Source organism: Triturus cristatus, chromosome 4_1, assembly GCF_964204655.1.
Source record: "Triturus cristatus chromosome 4_1, aTriCri1.1, whole genome shotgun sequence".
NCBI lineage: Eukaryota > Metazoa > Chordata > Amphibia > Caudata > Salamandridae > Triturus > Triturus cristatus.
Window position 1 is genome coordinate 953,172,244 of NC_140585.1, and position 12,256 is coordinate 953,184,499.

At 38.5% G+C, this 12,256-nt stretch overlaps 1 protein-coding gene across 4 annotated transcripts in view; it reads right to left on the reverse strand.

Moving 5' to 3' along the window:
* LOC146855889 (protein NEDD1-like) overlaps positions 1–12,256 on the reverse strand; it is a 305,997-nt gene that overhangs the window by 43,955 nt on the left and 249,786 nt on the right. For all 4 annotated transcript variants that reach the window (XM_085650678.1, XM_085650679.1, XM_085650680.1 and 1 more), the window contains exons 11-12: positions 8,799–8,955; positions 3,639–3,705 (exon numbers count right to left, since the gene is read on the reverse strand). In XM_085650678.1, coding sequence (XP_085506804.1) covers positions 3,639–3,705; positions 8,799–8,955 — 224 coding nt within the window. The remainder of the gene's footprint in view (positions 1–3,638; positions 3,706–8,798; positions 8,956–12,256) is intronic.

Here is a 12,256-nt window from a genome sequence, read left to right on the forward strand (position 1 = left end):
TCTGCCTTCTAACTTAAAACAAGCTACAGGTCAATCAAATATAAACACTGATCTGGTAGGTGGAAACAATAAACAGAAGTCGTCTTGTCCACTTTCCAGCTTCCGCTTACACAATAAGCTTAGAAAAGTTGTGCTTAGTCAAATATTTACAGCTGGCCTTCCTAATGTTTTCCCACTCCCTGCCCACTCAATTGTAGGTACACTCCACAGTGGCAAATGGGATTTCCACTTTTTGACTGAAACCTGCTTGCATAAAACCTCAGCACCAGAGCTTGCTATGGCCATGCCCGGGGGTTTTAGGATCCTTCAAGTAAATTGGAATGGTTATAGGGGAGTGGTATTGCCCTTGTTCACCTTGACCATATCCTCTCCACCATTACTGGTACCGATTTGGTAGACAATGCAGAGTCACTGATTTGCAGATGTACCTTACACCCAGAATGTGGCATTCACCCTTTACTGCTTTATTGCTCACCTATTCAGGAAAACAACACCCCGATTGAGTTAGATCTGGTGGACTCCTCCTCTCTTCCCCCATAAGAGACACTAAACTTAAAGCACAGAAACAAGGTGATACTGAGCTCGTTTGGTTTGTTTCAGGTCATTCAGTCCCCTACACACAATAAGAATGGCGTTCATGATCATATATGGGCAGCTGACTTCCTGGTTAAGGCAGGTGGATCTCCTTCCTCTACCATGGTTTGTTCACTTTTCATCTTTCAGTGGTGATTATGAAAGCAACTCATCTATCAAAGTACTTAAGACTGGAAGGGTCTGGACAGTTGTGAGGGTTTAGAATCTGCGCTCGGTTGGCCCCTAAAATGTATTTAGTTAATTAACAGGCAGTGATTAAAGCAACAGTGGGGTCCTGGCATGATTACTGCAGCTATTTTTGTCTGACCCACCCTAGGTCTGCTTTGGACAAACTTCTGGTTTCCAAAATATAGCAACAAGAGTTATGCTGAATCTATCTTGAAGAATATCTGTTTTCCACTATCTTAACCATTTACACTGGCTGTCAACTAAGAAGAGGATGAAGTTCAAATTAATCACCATTTGCCATTAGGCACATATGGACCTTTCCCCATATTTGTAAAGAATGTGACCAAGATCCATACACCACCGAAGACTCTGCATTTGTCCTCTGACTCTCCCTCAAATACATAGAGTTAGTCAAGAGGTCTATTTTTTGTATGCAGGTTTCGAATGCTCTTCCCATTTATTAACGTACTATGATTAATCACAGAGACATAAGGAAATGGCAAAAGGTTTATGTATATAAATAATTAACCAATAGAAGGCTGAACCATCACCAGGACACCTTTTTAGTAATTGTGTTCTGATAAAACCGTTAACATAACAAGGAAGCTTTCTCATTTGCACAATGATTGCAGTGAAAGATAATTTCTTTTGCGTATATCATGTAAAATGGTCAGCAATTGTTCACAGTAACCTTAAGAACGTTTGGTCTGCTCGGTTCGCAGTACAAACAGAAATGATGAAATGATGCTTATCAAATAATAACAATATTCTTAAGTACAAATAACAAGTTCCTTCAAGTCAAATCACAACATTATTAATTTTATTCATGCCTTTTTATATCCTGTTCGAGACTTATTTTGACCCATGAATGCTTTGATATCTCCAGCGTTTTCTTCATCATCAATATGTACAGCTCTCAGTTTATGATGATGACATGGCAAACTACGCTACCTCCAAGATTCAAAATATATAGGAGAGTATTGTTCTCCTAACACCTTCATGACCTCTCAGATTTCAACACACTACGTCATTGGACAATGTACTATCTGACCTGCATGGTACTCTTTTATCTACCGGAATATGAGAATGGTGAATCTCTATTGAAGTAGGCTTAAGTGGACTCCCTGGACAATCCCTGACCAATGGCTTTCTCAAAAGTTTGCTCTTCTGCTTTTTGCCTGTCCTTCATGGAAATAATCACCTGATCGCTTACTGCTGGCTCCATTTAGGAGGAATGGAAAAGAGGGGTGGTAAATTTGTTAATAAAAAACAACTGGATAATTCTGTTTTCAATCAATTAGCAATTTAACTGAAAAACTAGTGATATGCTGATATGCGATAATTAGGCTTTAGATCATCCATTGGCACAGAAACAGCCCTGCCACTTGCCTCAGAGGAGCTATGATCCGTTGTTGATCAAGGTGACTCAGCTGCTCTGCTGTTACTCGATGTGTTGATGACATTTAACTCAGTTGACCATTACATCTTTTTAACAGATTTAAAAGGACTTGGTACATAAACACAAGTGCTTCCATGATAAACCTCAATCCTCAGCTAGCAGAAATAAGTTGGGGGTTTACCCTCTTTTTTCTCTATAGCTCAGGGGATCTCTTCTGGCAGGCCTCAGTGCTCTCTGTTTAGCCCATTCTTTTTTAATATCCATATTCACCTCAGATTGTGGCAATAAAAGTGTATGGCAACTTTGCTCTTTAATACGCAGATGAAATTCAGATCATATTTCGAATGGACAGGCAATCACTTGGCATGGACATGTAGTTGCTTTAATGCCCCTTAGCTGTTCAATATGGGAAAATTGCTAAACTTTCAGCAATTAAGAGCCAATAAGACAGAACCCTTAGCGGCAGACAGAAATCCAAATGGATGGGATAACGCTTCTTGGCCCTCAATCCAGTGCTCTGCACCATTACTATTCAGATCAGTTAACTCTCTTAGGGTTTATCTCGATTCTCATTTATTTGTAATGACCCATATCAAGACGGTGGTCTCATCTTGTTTTGTTTCAAATTAAAGTTCTTTTTTTAAAAATGCACAAACTTACTTCTAGCCAACACCTGTTTCGAAGAGGCCAATATGCCTCAAAGTCTTCAGGACTGAATACATTACAATTCCAAGATATTTAAAAGTCCCATCAATCGATATTCATCGACAGCTCCGAACTCTCACTCACCACACTTCCGTACAGTGTGATCAGTGACAACTCAAACAAAATACTTTTGGACTGCACTGTTGGAAAATTACTCGTAATATAATTGTTTTTCTGTGTTATGCTACATCAGAAATCTTCTCTGTTTTTGAAACCCAAAAACTAACAGACATAGAAAAAGGAGGGCAGAATAGATGCCCTAGTGGGAGATGGGAAGTAATTAGCTCCCCTCCCCTAAAATTAGTGATGACTGAAGGTGAGGGAATGCGCTGAAAGGAATAGGAGCAGTAATTTGGGCATGATCAACAATAACATTGTCAGAAGGCAGGGTTCATACTGGAAGGGCTGCGGGCAATTGAGGTGGGACATCTGCCAATTCGATGGGCCTAGATAAGAAGCACGAATAGTCATGTGTTACTTCGAGTTTGATAGGTAAGATGATTTGACCTCTACTTATCATGCAACTTCACATATTGTTGGATAAAAATACTACGACAAGATAGAAAGACAGGGCAATTGGTCCAGGACCACACAATTCCGGTCAAATAATGCAGCGAAAACTCTGGTCATCTTTTCCAAGGTTGACATATGTAGCATACAACAGTCAATCAATCTTCAGTTTTAAAGAACATTTAAAAAGAAACATAGTTTTTTCTCTCTTTTGTGACTACTGAACTTCTCAATTGCTGTCCTCATTATTTCTGATACATACCAATTGCATGTGGAACTGCTTTAGCATCTCTACTTGAAAATAAAAAATGTCTTGATGGCATGCTTCCCTAAGAAAAATAAGAAAAACAAGAATTTTAAGTACTTACATGGAAATACTAGTGTTGTCCATTCACTTAGTGCATCCCTGACTACTATCTACATGTTTAAGTCTAGTAATGGTTAACAGTGTTCTCAAACAAAATACAAGATTTTCTATTACTCTTTTTTTTTTTTTTACCAAATTTTGAATTGATTGACCAATATAAATACAGCAATGCCTCAGAGCCAATTTCTTTCAGAAAATCTTCTCCAGACTTTCTCGGTGACTGCTCTGTTTATAGTAATGCTTCTCCTTTATCAATTACAGATCCCCTGCTTTCAAATGTGGCTGTGTTGTTTTCATAATAAAGACCTATGCAAAAGGCTCACCATTCTCTAAGGTTCAATGTTAAATAGTCTGTGTTTGCTTAATAATGGGCTATGTTAAAGCTTTTTATTTTAATCGAAAAACTAAGTTCAGATCTGGACTCTTCTTGCCTCATAGCTTCATGCTTAATGGAACTAATAGAATGGTGCACACCTAGCAAGCTCAAAAGTCATTTAAAAGAGTAATTTGGTTTCTTAAATTTGTGTCCACATCTTATTCCTCATTACAACTTCTTTATTGCTGGTTTATTTAGCATGCAATCCCTATACCTAACACTATATATCCTTGAAGCACACAAAGACATCAATGCACCTATTAGCTGAACTCTTAACTGAGTACATGAAATGTTAACACTAGCTGCCTTACTTTGATAGTCAACATAGTAAATTTCCAACTACCTGAAGGACAAAAGTTGCTATATTTTTCATTTTCAAAATGGACTGCATACTTTCATGATTCCAAAAAAATAAAAAATTCTCACTTGTGTTTAGGTCTACATGTCCTCTGACCATATGTTACCTGCAGCCCAAATCATCCTTAGCAAAGCAATTTAAGTGAGATCTCTACATGAATGATCAATGGCATGTAATGATGTCTGAATTTTAACTCCAAAGACTCTTGAAGAGGAGTCATTTCTGTGAAATTTAAATATTGCCTTAGCGTAACTATAACTCCTGCAGCCATTTATATGCTCAATGTTAACCAATGCTTTCAAGCTGTGTCTGTCTCTGGTACGTAGATATTCACTCCTGGGCCTTACATCTTAGGCAAGATACTGTTGAATAAATATGACAGTACTGAAAATGTACATTTGTGTACCAGTTTGAAGGTCATTTGTATACTATTGCACAATTTCAGATCCTGACATGTGTAACACCTTTGTTTCAGTCTTATCACATGATCTCTATTGAACCATATATACATGAACACATAATATTGTGTCTCGTCTGTGCTTGGATAGCTTTTATTCCTTTTGGGAGTCCTAAAGGGTATCTTTGTCATCAGATTCTAGGATTCTTTTGTCCTTTATAAAAAAAACACTTGCATTCTTTGAACTGGCACGTGAACAGATTTTCTTTAACATTCCCATCATTTTCTATCACTCTATTCCAGTTTCATTTAGAAATTTAGATATTTAAGAATCATATTTATCTAACCTGTTTTGGTGTTTCAAAACCCATAATTATCCGTATATGTCGTTACACTTTGCACAGTCACAGTAACTGAATTACTTTAAAAAGAATCTTTGGAATTGCAAATCAGCTATCTTACTTCTTATAATCTCAAAATGGTTAGTGTCTAATACATATATTAGGCCTAAAAAAATTCATATGAGCAAGATATTTTCCCATGCTAATATCTTTCCATGATATAATCCAGTACTTAGCACAGAGCTGGCTTAGGCAAGCAGGGTTTATCGGCCTCAGGGTGGTCTTCCTCCATACTTTTTGACCCAGCCAAAAGAATAAAACATAAGGTCTAGTTGTCAGAATATAAAGCAGGCATTAAATTAGAAAAAAACATCATTTTATAATCAGAAGACAGCATCACTTAAGTGCCCTAGTGATCTATTTAAATTGTTCAATCTATTATCTACACCACCTGCCCGACATTTAACACAAGCTCGCAGGACTTTTGCGACTGTATGGCTAAATATCTTCACTCTAAAATTGTTGAGATCCACTTGTCTTTGGACAGTCTCAAAGCTGAACTCCCTATTTTTGTCCAAATTATTAATACCTCATCCTTTAGTTCTTTACATACTAAGAAAAGGAATGCCGGTGTGTCTGCTTTCCTCCCTCTAACAGATGAACAGACTGACCAGCTCCTAAGGGGGATTAAATCAGGCTTCCCACAGGAACCGTGTTCCTTGAAACTGATAAAGTTGGGAAAGGATTTTATAATTCCCCATCTATTGTTAATACTCAATCTTGCCATTTCCTCTGGCCGGTATCCTCTTAGCTGGAAAACAGCGGTTGTCAAGCATTTGCTTAAAAAAAACAATCTTGATCCTTCTGAACTCAAAAACTAGTGGCCCATTTCCTTACTGCCTGATCCCACCAAGATACTGAAGAAACATCTTAATGCCCAGGTGAGTACTTATTTGGAACAACAGCATCTGCTTGATTCCTCCCAATATGGATTCAGGAGATGCCATGGGTCTGAGACTGCATTAATATCTGCAGTAAACAACATCCACACCCAGGTAGACGGGCAGACCGTGCTGCTGATTTTGTTGGACCTATCCTCTGCTTTAGATACCATCTCCCCAACAAGGCTTATTGATTGCCTTCAGGAATTTGGGGTGACAGACTCTGCCTTGGAGCTCCTGTCCTTATTCCTGACAAATAGGTCACAGAAAGTAAATATGGACTAATCTCGATACCCATCAATGTTGGAGTTCAGCAGGGCTCTCTCAATGAGCCCTACCGTATTCAATATATATGTCTCTCTGTTGGCTAAGCTGATCAGATCCTTTGAGCTAGAGGCTATGCCGATGACACAAATAATTGTGTCTCTTACAAAGGATATAGAGGACTCTGCCACATATTTAAACAAATGCATGCATGCTGTGGCCTCATGGATGTCAAATAACTACCTTCAACGTAATAGGGACAAAACTGAGGATCTGGTCTTTGGTAGCCAACAATCTATATGGACCCACTCATGGGTGCCAATTATGCTTGGACCATGTCCTTGTCCTGTTGCTTCGGCAAAAAATCTGGGAGTCATAGTTGACAACAAGCTGTCTTTTGATCTCAGGGTTAATAGGACCGTCTCATCCTGCTTCCGGGTTATAAGGACCCTTAGGAAGATTTTCCCTTTCCTCTCTCTCCCCACGCGGAAACAAGCAGATGTGGCCCTCATTCTGTCCAGGAAGGACTACTGTAATGCTCTCTACCTGGATATATAACAAGGCATCCATTAATAAGCTGCAACTTGTCCAGAACGCTGCAGCGAGACTTGTCTTGGATTTTCCTAAATTTCACTCAACTTCTGCTGCCATTCGGAAACTGCATTGGCTCCCAGCTGAGAAACTAATCTTGTTCAAGGCCCTATGCATTGGTCATAGGGATCTTTACAACTCGGGTGCATAGGTAATCAAACACCTCCTCCAATGCTATGTCCCTACTAGACAGCTGTGTTCTGCTGATAAAAATCAGCTTATTTACAAATTCAGGAGGGCTCCGTGGGGAGAAAGAGCCTTTACTGTGGAAGCCTCCAAGCTGTGGAACACTCTCCCCTTATCAATCTCCTGCCTTGAGTCACACTTTTCCTTTTGTAAGTCCTTAAAGACCTGTTTTTTTGCCCTTTAACTGTTCCTTGGAGGGTTGATGCTTCCGTCCTCCTGGCAGTGGAACATCTTTGGAGCCTTGATACCTTTGGGCATTTGTCTGCACTCTACAAGTTGGTCATTCATTCATTCATTCATTTACTCCTCCCGTTTTTGCAAAATACATTTCTTATTGGTCTTAGTACTTTGCACACTTTGTCACTGCTAACCAGTGCTAAAGTGTGTCTGCTCTCTCCTTTAAACATTGTGAAATTGGCTTACACTCCCTTGGCACATTTATTTACCCGTACGTCCCAGGTAAAGGGGTACTAAATGTACCCAGGACCTTTAAATTAAATGCTACTAATGGGCCTGCAGTACTGATTGTGCTACCCAGTTATGTTGCCCTTTAAACAGGTCGCAGGCCTCCCATTGCAGCCTGTGTGTGCAGTTTTAAACTTCCATTTTGACATGGCAAAATAAACCTTTTGACAGGCCTAAACCTTCCTTTTTTATACATATAAGTCACTCCAAGGGTAGGTACTAACCAGACCAAAGGTGCAGTGTTTTCAAAAAGTTGGACATGTATCTTTTAAGTTTTACATTTATTTGCTTCATATATACATACATATTTAAGTACTAATTTGGATGCCAAACTACCAAGAGGTCTCTCTTCCTAGGCACTCTTGTCATATGTCTGGCTTCATCATCACTGGACTTATTGAAAAGCTTTCTTCTGTGACTGTAATTCCACTTGTACCCCTTGTAGTCATTTTCAAACTTGAATTGAAAATGGCATTGGTATCCAGGCAGAATAGTATCATCCCATAGCACAGCGGGACCTTCTCTACCTCTTCTTAGCTAGCTCTATCTGGACGCATGAAATGGATATATCCTGTAAGTTCTGGTTGCAGGCTTGATCTGCCTCTTGGACTTGTAATCATTCATGTGGACCTTGGGATTTCCAATAGACTGTGCTGGTGGTGATAGCAGATAATTGGAACAGATAGAGTACCTGGACCCATTTTCTCTCACTCGAGCATATTGTTGTTGAGGGGTCTGTCTACTTCTGGCCACTTGGCTGATGGGCTGGGCATCCAAGTGCTGATTCTAAGGCTAGCTTGAGGCAAGCATTGTAAGATTCAGGACCCCATAGCATCACCTAACAATCACTATTATTGCACTTCAGCTTTCAAGCAATAGACTCACTGTGACCCTGGAGAAATGGGGAGTGGTCCAATTCTTAAAAAGGTGCAATCACCAGTGAACTCTCCCATTTGGCTCCAGTTTGTAGTGTATTTTGTAATTGAATCCTGAATGGTATTTCTTTAACTTACAGATGAGGCCCGATATTTGGAATAATATGATATTTTGCACTTCCTAAACATCCAGTTGTGTTCATTCCTTTAATATATAGCAACTCTTTTTTGGTAAGTATAGAGCATTATATTCAGCATTACCTGGTAGATTTTGCTGCTTCTTGAATTGTGTCTTTTATGAAATTCATCTGAATTGAATTCAAAAATTTACTTCTTCTTTCCCCTTTGATGGTATATGCAACATTTTTTGATACTGAATTTGCAGCTCTGGCAGTGACGGAAGTCATGATTTTTGGTCCTATAGATAAAAACATTTTTTTTAAAAGAATGTAGCCATTTAGTTAATCCAAGATGAAAATCAGAAAAGCATCTACATTTTTGCACTACATTATTTCAGATTTCACAAAAATGGATATGCCATTGAAACTCTGCTTAGTTAATAGTACAAATACTAGCGTAAAAACAACAGCATTGACTGCCATTCATCATGTTTCATGCTGGTCCTTGTCCCCACATTCAATACAAACAGTCAGTTCAAACCATTATGTAGGTATTTAACACCTGAAAAATTTGAAAAATAATTATTAAGTTACTAAACTGGATTACGTTCTTATTTCTTCAAAGAAACCAACTTCAATTATAAACGTCTGTCAGCTGAGGTATAAGTCGAGCCAGAGCTAGCCCCTTCCTACGTAGAAGGGCGTGACTGCCTTTTTGTATCCATGTCTTTTCTCATGAAATAATGGTTTGTAGGCCTGGCTTGACAGCACAGCTGGCGGCAGACACTTGCTAGCACTGGGTATAGTAACTTGCACCAACCGCTAGAATCCAGACTGTATGTAAAGGATGTATACAATACAATAGTGAAAGAATATGTATTTCACAGTGCTACATCAGACCACACCCTTGCTACCAAGAGAGTACAATGTGGTGGAGTACCACACTCAATCAAAATGGAAGATGGCCAGGGGCACCTGCTACAGGCCATTTTCTAACTGTCGACAGACCTTCGGTGATAAACAGAAAAAGATCTTCCAGAAGTACTACAAAGAGAAGGGCTTAGGCTCCACTCACTTGTTGGTTCCCTTGACTACCACAGTTGAGAGGGTAGAACATGGGTGCTATTACTGAAAATGTGTGTTTGTGTTGCACTTTTTTAGCTTCATGGAAAACTTATGCTCATACAGCCAGACTGAGTCGTTTATGGCGGCAAGCAAATGATCAATGCCATAGTCCTGATCTGTTTATTTAAAAACATCATACAATAAAGGCTGTAACCTAACATAAGTATTGCAATAAATATATGTTAAAGTCAGTAGTTTGCATGTAGATTCTAATTACTTTCTATTAAAGCCTGTAGAAAAGAATTTTGTTACATTAAATCTCACTGTTAACCACAGTAGAAAAGAGGTTTGATGTTGGTTACCTCTCTGAAAAACAAATTGTGCAACCACCACATGCAGCCATACCCCAAGTATGGATACAAGTGAAGGGAAAAACCCAAAACACCCTTGAGGGCTTGGGCAGATAAATTGAAAAGGTCAAAGTGCCAACAAGGGATTTTGTTTGAAACAAACTAATTAGTTGTATATTTCTAAAAAAATTTATTGGTAGGTGTATTTCATAATTAACACCAAGGAAGTTATCAATCTACTGATCTAATCGTCAAATATAAAGAGAACACACACGGGAATTCTTTTTTTGTGAAATAAACACAAATCTTTTTATGTATAACTCGAGGTAAAAAGGAGTACAAGTAGACCATTGGTTTGAGCAATAAATCATGAAAAAAGGGGGTTACATTAAATCCACATTTCATCAAAAAAACATCTATTACAGTGCAATTAGACAGAGATATATCTCGTTCATGGGAAAATAATCAGACCCTTCATAAATCATAGATGTCACAGTATCGTGTGACATCTATGATTTATGAAGGGTCTTTCATATGCAATAATAACTGTCCTGAAGATGGCCTAACTGACTGATGCCATTGAAGACCGAAACGTCGACTCCATCATCTATTTTCACAATATCTGCTATATACAGCTGATTATTTTCTCATGAATGAGATATATCTCTGTCTAATTGCACTGTAATAGATGTTTTTTGATGAAATGTGGATTTAATGTAACCCCCTATTTTTATGATTTATTGCTCAAACCAATGGTCTACTTGTACTCCTTTTTACCTCGATTTATACATAAAAAGATTTGTGTTTATTTCACAAAAAAGAATTCCCGTGTGTGTTCTCTTTATATTTGACGATTAGATCAGTAGATTGATAACTTCCTTGGTGTTAATTTTGAAATACACCTACCAATAATTTTTTTTCGAAGTATACAACTAAATAGTTTGTTTCAAACAAAATCCCTTGTTGGCACTTTGACCTTTTCAATACCCCAAGTATGGCTGTTGGCCAACTGCAGCGCAATGCTATAAAAAAACTTTTCTGATTTTTAATTTTAATAAGGGGCACTTTTGGGGCTCACCAAATGGGCCCGTGAGTCAAGGTGTACTCGCCCCTTATTTTCTTTTTTGTTTGTTTTTCTCCAACACTGTGCTTGGTGAGCTGTACAGGCTAACGGTGGCAGAAACTGAATCTTTATATGATGCCCAGCCAACCAGAACCCAGCAAATTCGGATGATGGGAGAAAAAGCTCCCTTGTCCTCAATGGATTGGTGAATTAAGAATCTGCAAATTAATGGTCCAGATATCTTTAGAATTTAATCTCTTAATGACTGTTACGGAACACTTTGTAAGCACACAATTCTTGAAAACGATTAAATGGATTTACACCCAACAAACAAAAACACAGTCCTTGAGTAAAGTTCTAATAAGGTAAAGTTCTACCTTAGTGCCAACATTGGTGTTATTATATTCAGTTGTTTCTTTCTGTATCGAAGAGCACAGAATCCATTGCTGAAACTCTGAGATGGATGCAAAGCGCTCACTAATCCTGTGTGCACAACGGTCTTCACATACTTAATTCTATTCATAGGTAAAATATGACATTTCAGATAGGAATGTAGTAATTTCACTTTAAAACAGATATTACAAAGGAAGGATCCAGAGGACAAGGGCCAGAGTCCCAGGTTGGACAGATGTAGCTTGGGGAAGGCACCCTAGCCAATCAATCACTGAAATAGAGCAAGAAATGAACCTACTGCAGTCACAAAAAGCCATCAACAGGGCTGGCAGTTTCCATGGTACGGGTTGCATTCAGGCCAGACATCATTGTTCCATACCGGCAATGCTGGCCGGCCCAGTGTGGACTAGAACAATTGCTGGTTATTGTTTTACAAACAAACCTTAAAATATGCATAGTGAAGACTTGCAGAACAAACCACGTTATTGTTCCGAGAAGAGCCTATGTTTTTCAGCATGTTGAAATTCTGAAGTAGAATGTGTTTGATATACTCCTTTAAATGCAATATTGGATACAACCTAGCTTATTCTTCACTTTCTGCACTTAGGAAATGCTGTTAAATGCAACAGAACATGAACAGCAGCAGCTGCTTGGCAAATCATTTGTTCCTGTGGTAGGTTTTTTACTCTTAATTTTGCAAATTACCAAAATTACTCAGATTACTCCAGT